Source organism: Sciurus vulgaris (assembly GCF_902686455.1).
Source record: "Sciurus vulgaris genome assembly, chromosome: 2".
Classification (NCBI taxonomy): domain Eukaryota; kingdom Metazoa; phylum Chordata; class Mammalia; order Rodentia; family Sciuridae; genus Sciurus; species Sciurus vulgaris.
Genome location: NC_136462.1, coordinates 149,104,232 through 149,120,626, shown reverse-complemented (window position 1 = coordinate 149,120,626; position 16,395 = coordinate 149,104,232). Strand labels below are relative to the sequence as shown.

The 16,395-nt window shown below is 38.9% G+C and overlaps 1 protein-coding gene across 2 annotated transcripts in view; it reads left to right on the top strand.

The window, feature by feature from the left end:
* IQGAP1 (IQ motif containing GTPase activating protein 1) overlaps nt 1-9,838 on the top strand; it is a 105,263-nt gene extending 95,425 nt beyond the window's left edge. For both annotated transcript variants that reach the window (XM_079126791.1, XM_079126790.1), the window contains 2 exons: nt 4,723-4,831; nt 7,436-9,838. In XM_079126791.1, the coding sequence (XP_078982917.1) occupies nt 4,723-4,831; nt 7,436-7,549 (223 nt within the window). In that variant the 3' untranslated portion in view covers nt 7,550-9,838. The remainder of the gene's footprint in view (nt 1-4,722; nt 4,832-7,435) is intronic.
* The last annotated feature ends 6,557 nt before the right edge of the window (nt 9,839-16,395 follow it).

The window sequence follows — 16,395 nt, the reverse complement described above, 5'->3', positions numbered from 1 at the left end:
TTTCTGTGTGCCTCTTCTTAATTTTTCCTCTTTAAATCAGGAAGCCATTTCTTCTGTGTAGACCAAAAATAAGTAAGAATAATAGTAAGAAGCATTGACTTGTTGATGCCAGCCTGTAATCCCAGTTGCTCTGGAGGCTGAGGCAGGAGGATCCCACGTTTAAGGCCAGCCTCAGCAACTTAGACCCTGTTTCAAAATAAAAAGGGCTGGGCATGTAGCTCAATGGTAGTACTTTTGCCTAGCATGAAAGAAGCCCTGGATTCAGTCCCCAGCATTAAAAATCCAAACAAATAAATAAAAAAGAAGCATCTACTTTATTCTACTTGTGGAATTTTCATTTTCTTTTCTGGGAAGCGCCAGCTTTCTTTGCACATGGTTGCATAGTTAGCCCTGTGAGTTCAGACTGCTGAGCTTTTTCATCTTGTGTCTATTTAAAAAGAAACTTTTACATTTTTCTGATTCTAAAATACATATTCATAATTTTTTTTGTCTTTTTTCATACATATACATAGGGTAATAATGTCTGTCTCATTCTTCTGTCCTTCCCATCCCCATTGCCCCACCCCTCCTCTCACTCCCCTCTGCATAATCCAAAGTTCGTTCATTCTTCCCTACCCACCCCTCACTATGGATCAGCATCCACTTATCAGAGAAAACATTCAGCCTTGGGTTTTTTGGGATTGGCTTATTTCACTTAGCATGATATTCTCTAGTTCCATCCATTTACCTGCAAATGCCATAATTTCATTCTTCTTTAAAACTGAATAATATTCCATTGTGCATATATACCACATTTTCTTTATCCATTCATTTGTTGAAGGGCACCTAGGTTGGTTCCATAGTTTAGGTATTGTGAATTGAGCTGCTATAAACATTGATGTGGCTACATCACTGTAGTATGCTGATTTTAAGTCCTTTGGGTATAAAGCGTGAAGTGTCATAACTGGTTCAAATGGTGGTTCCATTCCAAGTTTTCTAAGGAATCTCCATACTGTTTTCCAAAGTGGTTGCACCAATCTGAAATCCCACCAACAATTTATGAGTGTACCTTTTCCCCCAACATCCTTGCCAACACTTATTATTGCTTGTGTTCTTGATGATTGCCATTCTGACTGGGTTGAGACGGAATCTTAGGGTAATTTTGATTTGCATTTCTCTGATTGCAAGAGATGAACTTTTTTCATATGTTTGTTGATAGGCTGTTTTTCTTCTTTTGTGAAGTGCCTGTTCAGTTCCTTAGCCCATTTATTGACTGGGTTATTTGTTCCTAAAATACATATTCATTATTGAACTTTGTTTGTTTGTTTTTTTTTTTAATGGAGATTTTTTTCTTTTTTAAATACTTTTTTAGATGTTAATAGACCTTTATTTTATTCATTTATTTATTTATATTTGGTTCTGAGAATTGAACCCAGTGCCTTACTCACGCTAGGCAAGTTCTCTACCACTGAGCCACAACTCCAGCCCTTGAACTTTGAATATATAATAAGGCAAAAAGGAAAAGAAAAAGTACTTTTATTCCCATAAGTCAGAGATAACCACTGAAATCATTTTAGTACATTTTCTTCTGTGTCCCTGTTCACATGAAGATTATCTGTTTGCCCACTTAATTACCTACTTTTCTTTATTTTAATATACATGTTTTTTTCAGTACCTCTTTCATTTTTATGTGGTGCTGAGGAATGAACCCAGTGCCTCACAGTATCAGGTGAGCACTCTACCACTGAGCCCAACCCCAGTCCCCCTACTTATTTTCTTAATGTAAATTAGGATGATATTGTTTATTACCATGTGTCTATCATATATCTTTCTTCTTAAATTGTATTTATTTATTTTATTTTATTTTGAGACATGGTCCCACTAAGTTGCCCAGGCTGGCCTCAGAACTTTCAAACCTCTTGCCTCAGCCTCTTGGGTAACTGGGATTATAGGCATGCACCACCATGCCCAGCTGAAAGCATCTTATGTAATGGCTACATATTCCCTAATTTAGTCTCTTGTAAAATGCTTAAATTGGTTTTACTTTTTATATTATACATGTGGTAACACCTTCATATGTAAATCTTTGATCCTACTTTTGATTTTTGAGGGGGCAGGGGTGGCAGGAGACCAGGTCTTGCTATGCTGCCAAGGCTGACCTCAAACTCCTGGGCTCAAGCAGTTCTCCCCTAAGCCTCCCTGGTAGCTAGGACAACAGGCCCATGCCACCACACCCAATGTTTGTTTTAATAGAAGATGCCTAGAAATGGAATTTCTAGTCAAAGAAGTTTTTTAAATTATTTTATTATAAAAATGCATTAATAGAAAATTTGCTATCTGAACCGTGTTTTAAGGGTATAGTTTATTTGTGTTCAGCGTATTCACATTGTTGTACAACAGACCTCTGGAAGTTTTTCATCTTGGAAAACTCTACCCATAAGTGGCACCTCCCCATTTCCTCCTCCTGCCAGCCTCTGGCAACCACCAGTATTAGTTTCTGCTCTGTGAATTTGACCATGTTAGTTACCTCATAAGTAAAATCAGACACTGTCTTCTGTTGCTGGCTTATTTTACATACCATAATATCTCAAGTTTCATCCATGTGACAGGATATCCTTCCTTTTTAAGGCTGAATAATATTCTATTGTATGTTTGTACCACATTTTGTTTGTCCATTCATCTGTTGGTGGATGCGTGTATCGTTTCTACCTCTTGGCTAGTGTGAATAGTGTTGAAACAAATGTGGGTGTGTAAATATCTCTTTGAGATCCTCCTTTTAATTCTTTGGATATTATCCCAAAATGAGATTGCTATGTCATTTGGCAGTTCTAGTTTAAATTTTTTGAGGAACTGTCATAGTATTTTCCAGAGTGGTTGAAGAAAAATATAAATTCGGGCTGGGGTTATAGCTCAGTGGTACAGCACTTGCCTAGCACGTGTGAGGCACTGGGTTTGATCCTCAGCACTGCATATAAATGAATGAATGAATGAATGAAATATTGGTATTAAAAATACATATATAAACTCTTAACATATATTGCCAAAATATTTCCCACTAGTGTCTGAAGTATACACAAAAGTACTTATCTCACTATTTCCTTGCCACCACTAAGTAATGAATAAGATAATTTATGTTTTTTATTTTAAAAGTTAAAAAATATTTCCTAAAAATTGTGTTTTTTTAGATTTCTTGTTGAGGTGTTTGGTTTTGTGACAGGTTGCTTTCTTTCTTTGTCTTTCTTTCTGGTACTAGGGATTGAACCCAGGAGTGTTCCACAGCCCTTTTTATATTTTTATTTTGAGACAGGGTCTCACTAAGTTGCTTGCCTTAGGGCCTTGCTAAATTGCTGAATTGCTTTGAACTAGGAAATCCTCCTGCCTTAGCCTCCCAAGCCACTGGGATTACAGGTGTGTGCTACCACACTCAGCACATTATTATTGTTTTTTTAAATACAGATTATTATCTGTGTTTTCTTTGATCATATTTTCAATGGGAATCTTAGTCTCTCTGTTTTTTGTTTGTTGTGAGTTTTTTTAGGGGTTGAGTACTTTATGTCTCTATCTCATAATATTTATCATTCTCTTCCCTTCTTTTTTGTCATTATTTCCCACTGCTGTTTAGGTGCCTCCCTCTACATGCCCCTCTTTCTAATTCATTACTACAGGCCCAGAAGCCTGTTAACCAGTAAAATTGGTTAGATTAATTAGCTCATAAAACTTTAGGGAATAACTTTGGAGCGGGGTGCGATTGTACACGCCTGTAATCCCAGCACCTCAAGAGGCTGAGGCAAGAGGCTTGAGAGTTCAAAGCCAGCCACAACAAAAGCAAGGCCCTAAGCAACTCAGTGAGACCCTGTCTCTAAATAAAATACAAAAAAAAGGACTGGGGATGTGGCTCAGTGGTTGAGTGCCCCTGAATTCAATCCTAGTAACCTCTCCCCACCCCAAAAAAGAAAAAGCAATAACTTTGGAGTTACTCCAAAGAGAATGCACATTTCAGTGTATGGGTTTTATGAGTTCGTTTAGCTTCATGGTGACCTCTTTTACATCCTTTATCATCCTCAGCTCTGTTCCTAAAAGGTGATTAATTGAGTTCCATAGTTGAGCTCTGGAAATTTGGGGTGATAGACTTTATTCACCTGGGGAGCAGCATAATCCTTCTTTTTTGGTAGTGCTGTAGAATTTCCTGGCATGTAACTTATTGAGACTGAGTAATACAATAATAGCAGTTTAACTTGGTCATATTCAGTGCATTTAAATATACAGCACCTACCTTGTCCAGAAAACCTCCTCCTCTTGTTCCTTTTACTGACTCCCTTTGCTTTACCTGCTCAGTTCTCCCAGTCCTCAAACATGCCTGCATCCAAACACAGATGCTCTCCCTCCTGCCCACTCTCTTCCTGGTTCTCCTTTTATCACAGAGTTTCAGCAGTGGCCATGTGGAAGACCAAGGGAGTTCTCTGATGTTACCTTTTCACAGGTCTCTTGTAGCATTCCCCAGTGGCTCCTCTTTGAGTAAAATGCAAGGGTTGTGCTGTGAAGAGAGGTCACCATTCTTCCCTCCAGGTCCCAAAGCCAAGGGTGCTGAGCAGTGGCAGTCCATGCTGCTTCACCTGCAGCAAGACTTTGAACCTGTACCTCTGCCCCTTTTCACCCACAAAGACTGGATTCATCCCTTTTCCCATTTCACAGAATATTGTTATGAGAACATAAAAAGCACACCCACGTGTTATGTTTCAACAGGTTTAAAAATGTTATCTTTGAAATCAGTCCAACAGAAGAAGTTGGAGACTTTGAAGTAAAAGCCAAATTCATGGGAGTTCAAATGGAGACATTTATGCTACATTATCAGGTGGGTATGCACAGGTAGAACTAAAATCTCTCTCTTTGAAGTAGTTATATTCTCATCAAGGTGAGAGAAGGAGATAAAATGAAGACCCCTTCGGGGGAAAACTGTCCATGTTCAGCTGAGCTTGGCTCCACAGAGGGGAAAGAATCCAAGTGTTTGAATGTGTCTGATTTGGCCTGTGCACTCGGCAGAGCTTTCCAAGATATGTGAATCTTCAGGAAGTGTTTAAACAATCTTCCACTTAAGTGTTGCCAATAAACTGAGATGATACCTTAGACTTGAATAAAAGGCTTAGGTATAAGGGTTAACAGTATAGTTTGATTTTTTTTTTTCCCCCTCCTTTGATTTGATATTGATACTTAAAGTTTAGTGTTCTTTTCTGTCTTACTAAGTTACTGAGGCTGAACTGGAACTTGTGATCCTCCCGCCTCAGCCTCCTGAGTCCCTGAGATTACCGGTGTGCACCACTGCACCCTGCTAGGGTTAGATGTTTTCTGATGAGGTGTGTATAAATTGCATCTTCGTAAGTTGAGTCCCATTTTAAATTCAAAAAGAACTCTGCAGGGATTCCCTAATTTTTATTTTAAGAATCTAATTTTTTTCACATTAAAAAATATTAGGGCATTGAGAGAATTCCTAACAATGTCCAGACTCGTTTAGTTTTGTGTACGTAACACTTTATAAATTTTGTTTTGTTTTGTTTTCTCCTCCTGTGCTGAAGTTCAAACCCAGAGCCTCAAGCATAGTAGGCAGGCTCTCTACCACCAAGCTGCACCCCAGGCCCTATAGGCTGTTACAGTTCCATTTCTCAAAGTGCTAGCTACACTCTGTCAAACTGGGCAGGTGCCTTGCTATGAACATGTTGTTCCCTTTACTTGGGTGCCTTTCCTCCCTTTCCCATCCCTTTTACTCCTCCATCTAATAATGAATACTTGCCTGTGTGTTACCATCTCCAAAGCCACCCCCAATCATACCACAATAGTTGGTCTCCCCTTTGCTTCAATAGCCCTGAGAGACATCCTTTGTTTATAGTACATGTTGACGCATTTCCCTCCCACCCCCCACAAACTCTGCCACTCCTTAAGGACAGGTAGTATGTCTTAGTCATCTTTGTTTCCTTCTCAGAAACCAGTAGATTCTCAAAGCATATTGGCCAAACAAATGTGAAGTGATTTTGTGGTACAAATAGCTAACTAAATGTTTCCACACAAAAAAGATCCACTTATTCCCTCATTTTCACCAAATACATATGGGCCTACCAGTCTGCCTGAAGTAGTTTATTCGTTTATGCTCAAGTTCATTAAATGTGGGGTAACTGCTTAGATGCAAGGTGATATATTAGGCGTAGGGGGACGCAATAGTCCCCACCCTCATGGAGCTGCTAGGAGTTTTCCAAAAAATGGATTGATTAAACCTTTGGGTCACTTTGGGTCCTTTAACCCTTGCTTTCTCATTCTCACTCCTCTAAAGTTTGTAGGTAGGAAGACCACACCAGTTCCTTAAACTTGTTCTGCATGGTGGAGCATAGTAGGAAAAGCAGCAGCTTTGTAATCAGGTCTGGAGTCGCCATGTCCAATTCTGATCTGCTGAGCACATCATTCAATATCTCTGAGCCTTAGCAGATCATCTTCAAACCTGGTGTAATCTCACTTCATAGGATTTTTGTGAGGACTTAAAAACGTACCTTATAATGTATCTAAACAATGCCAGCACAGGATAGGCTCCTTAAGTCCTCTTTTATCCCTTGCCTTCAAAATATAAAAGATTTCTCATGCGAAATAGAAATTAATTATGAATCTAATAGAGAGGTGGTATGGGTGTAATGGTAGAGCACACATTAGCATGAAAGAGATCTTGGGTTCAATCCCTATTGAAAAAGAATCTAATAGATGTTATTAAGACATTACTAGCCTTGTCTCACTTTTTTTTTTCTTTTTCTTTTTTTTTTTTTTAGTTGTAGATGGACACAATACCTTTATTTATTTTTTTATCCTTAGGTGGCTGAGGATCGAACCTAGTGTCTTGGTGGGCAAGCATTCTACCACTGAGCAACAACCCCAACCCCCTTGTCTCACTTTCAGTGATTAGTATATTTCATCATGTCTTACCATGCTTCTACCTTTTCCAGATTTCTTAAAACTGGTGACCCACAATGAAATGAAATGGGAAAATGTCATTGTAACTTCTGAAAAAGGGTTTTTTGCAGTACTGGGGATGGAAGCCAGAGTCTTACACATGGTAGGCAAGTGCTCTACTACTGGGCCACATCCCTAAGCCCCCTGAAATAAAAAGACTTAGAAGTGTGTGTGTGATAACTGAACATGCTTTTTCTTTCCAAGTTTGGTGTGCTTTAAATATAAACAATATGACTCCCTAATGTCAGATTAACCAGCAGGTCCCCTTGGCCAACATGCCTGTGTGCTTCAGCTCCCAGGGTATTTGTGCAGGGGGCAGTCATGTAGCTAGAAACTTCTGTCTCGCCCTGCTTCACATCTGGCATAGGAAGCTTGCCTTATTCCTTCTGGATCCCTCCCTACGTTGTGTCCTTTCTTTTGTTGTTCCACAGATTTGACTGACTGCCAAAATGATTTTTTTTTTTTTAAACAGGACCTGCTGCAGCTACAGTATGAAGGAGTTGCAGTCATGAAATTATTTGATAGAGCTAAAGTAAATGTCAACCTCCTGATCTTCCTTCTCAACAAGAAGTTCTACGGGAAGTAATTGATCATTCATTTGCTGCCAGCTCAAGAAGGGTGCAGGAAAGAAACACCTCACCACTTCTTTCTAGGATCCTTCCTTACTTGTTGGAAGCAGAGGCCAACACCACAATGATGCCCCGTTCAGTACTCTCCCAATGCCCCATTTTTAAGTCCTGTCACTCTAAGGGACGTTTGTTGCCTGTTTTTCATAGTGAAATTGTATTTCAGACTTAGTGTGACCCTTCTATTTCCTTTGTTTTGTTTTGTTTTGTTTTGTTTTTTGTTCATCATTTAGGGAAGAGTGGAAACTCTACCAAAATCCCTTGCTGTTGTTATAGCCTTCAAAGTGGAATTACTATTTTGTAAGCTTTGGTGTTTGTGTTACTTAGGAATAAGGATAGTGGAGTTCAAATTTTTGTTATTCAGAAGTGGGAGTTATTGACATCAATAACAGGTACACATAACATACACAATTAAAATGTCAGGTTATCAACAGTTAATTAGGTTGTCATTTGAAAGTGAAGCTCTTTGCCAGGTGTGGTAGCACACATCTGTAATCCCAGCAACTTGGGAGGCTAAGGCAGGAAGATCACAAGTTCGAGGTCAACCTCAGAAACTTAGTGAGACCCTGTCTCAAAATAAAAAGGACTGGGGATGTAGCTCAATGGTAAAGTGGCCCCTGGATTCAATTCCCATACTACCAAATTAAAAAAAAAAAAAAAAAGTAAGGCTCCTTTATATTTCTGTCTTATCAGTAAAATCAAAGGATATGGGGGATCATTGATTCTCTTCCATCCTTTTTTTCTTTGTAGTTAGGAGCTAATACAAATAAATCACTGTTCTCTGTTCAAATGAAACAGATTTAGAGAAAAGGAGATATTGTTTTAAAATTTCACTATCAAATTTGGGCAATGCTGTTAGTACAACCCCTTCTCCATTGGATGAGAGAGTTCCACTGATAATGTTCAGCTGTCTTAAGTAGATGCAGAGTGGGCTGAGGCACCTACCTGTGTATACCCTTTTGCAGAGATTAACTGCATCCCTACAGCCAGGAAAGTCAGCAAGCTGTTCTGTCTTCAGAGTACCTTATTAAACATAGATTTATTTCTTTAAATGTGAGTGATAGGAATTTTAAAGATTTATATAATGTTTCAAAAATCTTTGGAATACTCTGAGAAAAAGTTTTTAAAAATCGGTTTATCTGTATATCTGAACTCTAGAAACTTTCTTACAGCTAAAACACTAGGGTTTATCTGCAGGATTGCAAGAGATAATCCTGCCTTAAATAACTAAAATAAAAACCAGCAAATCTATGTTACACTTGAGATTAAAATAAAAATGTCTTCCCAATTCTTTCTCTTCTCTTGCTGTTCACATTTGTGCCTTTATTTTATAGACCCCAATTTTCTGGGTTTAGTCAAAACCAATTCAGTTCTAAACATTGAGTTTAGGAAGCTTCTCTTCTTAGAAAAAAAAGTCATAAACGCTTTTTTTCTTTTCTCAATCTGTTTATCCTGGAAAATAGATTGAAATCATGCTACTGAGCCTACAATTTTCTCTAAAATTTTGGTTCAGTACTCTTTTATCATAAAATAAAATTAACATTTATAATTTTACTGTTGTATATTTAAAGCCAATAAATTGTTTTGATGAATAGTAAGTTATGTGGTGTGTCCCTATGACAAATGATAAGTCTTAGAGAAGTGTTTTTGCACAGATTTGCCATTTGCCCTGGCCTTGTTTTTGGAAGACAATTTTTTTTTTAGCAAACGTCTTACTCAGATTAAAAGAAGATGCTCTTGAACTAGCATCATCTCAAAAACTGGAAGTAACAAAAATGTGTCAACACTGTTTCCTTAAAAGAGGATAACCATCCCAAATGCTTGTCCCAGAGCCTGCCTCCAAGACAGACAAGAATGAACAAAGTTTGCAACTCCTCTAATAAAATAGTATGACTCAATTATTTTTAAGCATTTTGTCCCTGAAATAACAATTTCTAACGCAAAGTAATGCCAAATGCACTTTGGGAGTTTTGGTGACAACTGTGTAGAATTACAGTTTTAATAGCACAGGGATCACCCCAATAAACTCTGAAGTTGCGGCACTGAAACCATGTAGTACTTTTACTTTATTTATTAGCTATAGCATTCTGTCTCATCTCACTTTTTCTTTGACCTTCTCTTTGAGCAGGCATCATGACATTTATCATGAATTTACTTCCTCCCAAGAATTTGGACTGCCCATCAAGATTGTTGCTACACACAATTGCCTTTGTATCTCTGTATGAAATAAAAGGTCATTTGTTCCTGTTTATGTTTATTTTTCTCAGTTTCATTGTTAGCAGTTCCTGCTAAACAGTGTTAACTAGGGTGAGATTTAATAATTAAAAACCACAACAAAAACAACCCCTCTTTATAGTATTTTAAAGGAGCAAGCACTAACTCTGCTATCAAATCACAGAATCCCACCCTGGCCTTTGATCCCCCAGTGATATTGTGTGGGTAAACTACATCCCTAGATTTTTTTTTTTTTTTTTTTTTTTTGAGATAGGGTCTCACTAAGTTGCCAAAGCAGGCTTTGAACTTGTAATTCATCTGCCTCAGCCTCCCCAGTAGATGGGATTATAGTCATGTGCTAGATTTCAAAGTAAATGTTTTTCTTTGCTGTACTAGGGATTGAACCAAGGGCTTCACACATGCTAAGCAAGCACTCTACCACTGAGCTTCATCCCCAGCCCTTTTTATTTTTTTATTTTGAGATGGGGGTCTTACAAACTTGCCCAAGCTGGCCTCGAACTTGGATTCACCTGCCTTTGCACACCCTAGTAACCAGGATTTTCAGGTATATGGGCCACAATGCTCAGCTCCTTAAGTGATTTTTAATGTGCAAATTTAGCCTTTTAAAATTTATTATAGCCAGCTCCTCCAGTGCATGCCTGCAATCCAGCAGCTTGGAAGCCTGAGGCAGCCTCAGCAATTTAGTGAGGCACTAAGCAACTCAGTGAGACCCTGTCTCTAAATAAAATACAAAAAAGGGCTGAGGATGTCGCTCAGTGATTGAGTGCCCCTGAGTTCAATCCCTGGTACCACCCCCCCCCAAAAAAAAAAAAAAATATATTATTACACTCAACGTAGCCTTAAAGAAATGTTGGGAGCTGGGATTGTTGTTCAGTGGTAGAGCACTTGTCTGGCATGTGTGAGGCACTGGGTTAGATTCTCAGCACTACATATAAATAAGTAAAATAAAAGTCCATTGACAACTAAAAAAAGTATTTTAAAAAAATGTGGGGAGCAAAATAATGCCACTTAAATTCTGATTGACTAATTAATGACTGGAGGTTTAAATTGCAGCAACATTTTACTTTTTTGCAGGTAGTAGGGATTAAACCCAGGGTGCTCTACCAATGAGTTATATTCCTCCATCCCCACCTTTTTTTAAATTTTATTTTTACTTTGAGACAGGTTCTTGCTAAATTGCCTAGGCTGGCCTTGAATTTGCAATCTTCCTGCCTCAGTCTACTGAGTAGCTGGGATTATAGGCCTGTGCCATCATGCCCACCTTACATTATTTTACAGATGGCAGTACACCAGGTGTTGAGCAAGTGTAGTGTGCTCCTCTGGGTGCACACTACTATGTTCTACTCTGTGTTCCTAAGTGCAAGTCACCAGAGAAGACTGGGGGGAAGTTGGCTACAGAAAAAATAAATAGCGATAATAAAAGGAAAAAGTGGCAACCTTACATAAAAATGCATATATGTAAGCATCCCGTTGTCTTTGAACACTGGCCAAACTGTTGGAAAATTAGTGTGAAATTAGAAATGGAATAGCTTTAAGCTGGCATACATGAAAAATTGGGAGGTGGATGGTTTGTGTAAGTGGCTAGCAATGGCCCCCGATGTCTCTGAGGAAGAGCTTGACTTTCCTGGCAGGGAGACCTTGTGGAATTTATCCTGATCTTCAGTTTTCTCATTCTGTAACAGATGGTGCTGCATGGTAGGTTTTTTGTTTGTTTTTAATTTATATGTGGTGCTGAGAATTGAACCCAGGACCTCACACATGCTAGGTAAGTGCTGTACCACTGAGCCACAACCCCAGCCCCTGCATTGGTAGGTTTGTTATTGAAAACTCAAGTAGATTATAAGGACTTGTGCTCTACATTTTCCTTCAAGGGAGTGATAAAATCCCTTGGGCTAACATTCAATAAGGAAAACAAGACTGGGATGATCAAAGGAGGAAGGTTTCACAGAACCTGGGAGTGATGCTGGTAAAGGAAGTGAAGACCAGGGCATGCGGGCCGCCCAGAGCTGTCACAGCAATGCTGGTTGCACTATTTTTGCCCATTTAACTCTGAAAACAATTTGGGAAAACTTACTTGTTCTCTACACATTTTAAGTTTAAAAAAAAAAAATGCTTACAAGGTGTATCATTGCCAACATATTAGAAACTTTGAGACAAAAATTACTCCAAAGTATGAAATGGAGCCCACCATTATCCATTTTAAAAGGTTCATAAACAAAGCTCTTGGTTAATTAGAAATTTTGCACCGTTTTAAACTCATGTTTCTATTCCACTACCCTCACACTTTTATACTAGTGTTTTGGTACTGGAGACTGAACTCAGGTCCTTGAGCAAGTAGGCAAGCACTCTACCACTGAGCATTCCCAGCCCCCTAATGTAATGTGTTAAAATATTTCTGACCATTCTGTCATAATTACTAAAAAATTATTTTCTGTGCTCATAAGGCTACTAACTCAGCCAGAAAAAATATCTTACATCATTACCATTATTGTTGGTGCACCTTTGATCATAGTAAGAGTGTGTATTGTCTTAACAAAGGACTCTAAGAGGTATTTGGAATTCATTTCTTGAGATAAATGAAGGTTTTCCAAAAATGAAAAATGAGATAAATGAAGGTTTAAGCCAGATGTAGTGGCACAGGCCTATAATCCCAACAACTTGCATCCCAAGTTCGAGGCCAGTCTCAACAACTTGGCAAGAAAAGAAATTGTTAAAAAGAACTGGAGGACTGGGATTGTGGCTCAGTGATGGAGCACTTGCTTAGCATGTGTGAGGCCCTGGGTTCAATTTCCAGTACTGCAAAAAGAAAAAAAAAGATTTAATAAATTCGTGGATAAATATATTCTTGCTAGAATGAGATAGGGCTTACGACCAGTGCTCTTCCAATTTTTCATGTTTATAAATATAAGCCCTGAGGAACACTGAGGTATTGGTGTTTTATTAGAGCAATGTTACTTATTAAGATTCCTTAGACCAAATAAACCTCAGTGGCTTATAACAACAACAACAACAAATATAGCCTGATTAGAACTCCCAATTTGGTTGACCACAAAAAAAAAAAAAAAAAAAATGAAGACTTGGGGTATAGTTCTGTGGCACAGTGCTTGCCTAACACAAGTGAGGCCTTGGGTTCTATCCCTAGTACCACAAAGGAGAAAGAAAATGACCGGATTTGGAAAAGGAATTATTAGCCAGTCATTAGAAATCGACTTTCCTGAAACTTGAGAAGTAGACAAGGGTCTTGTCCAAGACTTTTAAAAAAGATTTTTGGGGAGAGGGTACTGGAGACTGAACCTAGGGCACTTTGTCACTGAGCTACATCCCTTTTTTTATTTTGAGACCGTCTTTCTAAGTTGCTGAGACTAACCTCCTGCCCCGCCTCCAGAACTGCTGAGATGGGTATGTGCTACCATGCTTGGCAGAAAATGGTAGCTATGAATCTTACGTGAGGAAAACATTTTTGATCATCTTGTCATACTAATTGGTAACTAAAAATTAGTTACTTTTGATTTAAAGGCAGCTTCTTTAATACATTATGCTAATGTTGCTTTGGGGAAAAGAAAATAATATTCCTTTGGCACTATGCTTTTTAACTTTTTTTTTTTAACTAATAAACACAGAGGGAACAGTATAATGAACTCCCATGTGTCCACCATCCAGCTTCAACAATTGTCAACACATGGTCAAATTTGTTTCACTTCTACTTCTGCCTATACCCCCCTCAGGTTATTTTGACAATTCCAGCTATAATATCATTTTAACCGTAAATACTTCAGTAGGTATTTCAAACATTGTTTCTTGATGGGATCAATTTTGCCTGTAATCCCAGCAACTCTGGAGGCTGAGGCAGGAAGATGGCCAGTCTCTGCTAGCATACCTAGTGGGTAGAGGGTTTAGGGGTAAATGCTGAACATTTTAGAGTACAACAGGAGAGCACCCCCAGAGCAAACAATTATCCAGCCTAAAATATTAGTAGTGGCTGGGGTTGAATCTCCACTCTATAGATAAAGGGGTGAAATCCCCACACTATTATTTCTTTTGAGACAGGGTTTCGCTAAATTGCTGAGGCTGGCCTCAAACTTGAGATCCTTTGCTCAGCTTCCCAGGTTGCTGGGATTACAGGCATGCACCACTGCACTAAGCAACACTTCATATGTTTGAATCAGGTACCCAATAAGTTCCACACACTATACTTAGTTGAAAGGTCTCTTAAATTCCTTAATCTATAAATTCTCCCTCTTTTTACTTCCAATTTATTTGATGTTGATCCTATAGAATCACATTCTGGATCTTTTATTGTATCCTTGTACATCAGACCCAGTTTCAACCTTTTGGCAAGAATATTTCAGAATTCCCATTACATCACATCAGGGCCTTATTTTTTGTAACGTAAAGACTGATCATTGGATTTAGATGTTGCCAGTTCGACCTGCTCATTATAAAGCTTCCCATCAGAGTTGGGGCTGTAACTCAGTAGTTGAGTGCCTGCCTGCATAGTATGTACGAAGCACTGGGTTTGATTTCTCAGTACTGCAAAATAAGGGGAAAATATTTTCCATCAGCTTTTCATCATATATCAAATGGATTCAGAAAATAACCGCCTAGATTTCTTATTTCATCAGGGTTTGCAAAGTGGTGAAACCCTGTCATTCCTTCTTCATTGATCAGAAATCTTTTTTAAAAAGAACCTTCCTCTCATCACCTATTTCATTATCTTCTGAAACGTCCATATAGAAAGAGATGGCAGGGCTGGGGATATAGTTCAGTTGGTAGAGTGTTTGCCTCGCAAGCATAAGGCCCTGGGTTCAATCCCCAGCGCTGCAAAAAAAAAAAAAAAAAAAAAGATGGCAAATATTTGATTATCTTTATTTAGCAGTTTCAGAATAAGTTGGTTCCCTTGCATCCATTTTCCAAAGGTAACCAATGAGGTTTTGGTTTTTAAAAACAAATAGGAGCTCCCAGACTTTTAATATATTTGATGTCTTTCTATTTTTTAATCCATGTCATATATATACATATGTGCATATATACATATATATGCCTGTTTGTTTATATTAAACAGATTTTTTTTTCAATGTTCAAATTTTGCCCTTTTGGGCCAGTAAAAATACCTACATGATGACTCTTGAGTCCTTTATACCTGACCCTGGGAATCTTAGTTTCCTCCTTTCTAATATAAGAGGTTCCAGCTTATCTGGTTATATTTCTCACCCAGACCTAGAATCAGTCATTTCTCTGAGGAGCAGTGATTACTTTTAGTGGGAAATACTACTCAAAGAATATAGAAGGTGCTACTTGCACTCAATTTTGAACATTGTTTCTAAGCTTTTTCCTTGGGAAAAAAAAATTAGGAGCTGGGCACAGGGGCACTCACATTTAATCCTATCTACTTGGGAGGCTGAGGCAGGAGGATCTCAAGTTTGAGGCCAGCCTCAGCAAATTATTGAGACCCTTTTTCAAAATAAAAAATAAGGGCTAGGGATGTAGCTCTGTGGTAGAACGCCCCCAGATTCAATCCCCAGTACTATTCCTGAGGAGGCAAAAAATCAATATATTCAGCTCATTGAAAGTGGGGGGAAAAGCCTTGATTGGTAGTTTTGCCAAGCTGATTTCAAGCTACCAAACTAATCACTTTGTTCACTGAAGGTAGAGTTAGGAAGAAATGCTGGTGTGTTTTCCAGAGGTAGTAAACCACTGGTTTTATTTGAAGAATAAAGGGGATCAACTGATAAATTAGTTTAAAGAGCAAGAAAGGTTCAGACTAGACTGCACCTGTGGATTTTAGAAATGTGGATGATGGCCAGGTGTGGCAGCACACACCTGGAATCCCAGTGACTCAGGAGGCTGAGGCAGGAGGATTGCATGTTACAGGCCAGCCTTAGCAACTTATAGAGACCTTTTCTCAATGAAAAACAAAGAGGGCTGCAGATGTAGTTCAGAGGTAGAGCATCCCTGGGTTCAATCCCTCGTAACATGCACACTACACACTACACACACACACACACACACACACACACACACACACACACACACGTGTGGAGTGGGGTTGGGGAGTCCAGACTCAAGTCAGATTACACTGAACAGCTTATATTGGTCCCTTGGGATTCACTCTCTATACTAACCCCACGTCTGCCCCCGAAAGTTGACCAGGACAACACATCACTGTCTACAGTTTTCAATAGGTTTGGCCAGCGGGAGGCACCACCAAGAGACTGGAGTGGGTTAGGACTTGTTCTGCCAGGTCTCTGAATTGACTATCTTTCTTACCAAAGCTGTGACTCCTACGGCTCCTATAGGTAGCTCCTTCCAAACAATCACTTCTCCTCTTGGCACCAAGCAATCCCCCACAAGTCCCCTCAGGCCTTCAGAGCTAATGATTCCTACTGTAACTAGCCCCAAGGGGTACTGTGTTGTTCCTAATCCCTGGCCTATCTCTTAATTAACTTCTCTTCAAATTGCTGAGTTTGAGTGTGCCGTTTTCTGCTGGGACCATGACTGATACACAGTCGACCAATTAAGGTCTCAATTAGCAAGAGATTTGGTGGGCTGAGTTGTGTTTTTGGATGCAAAG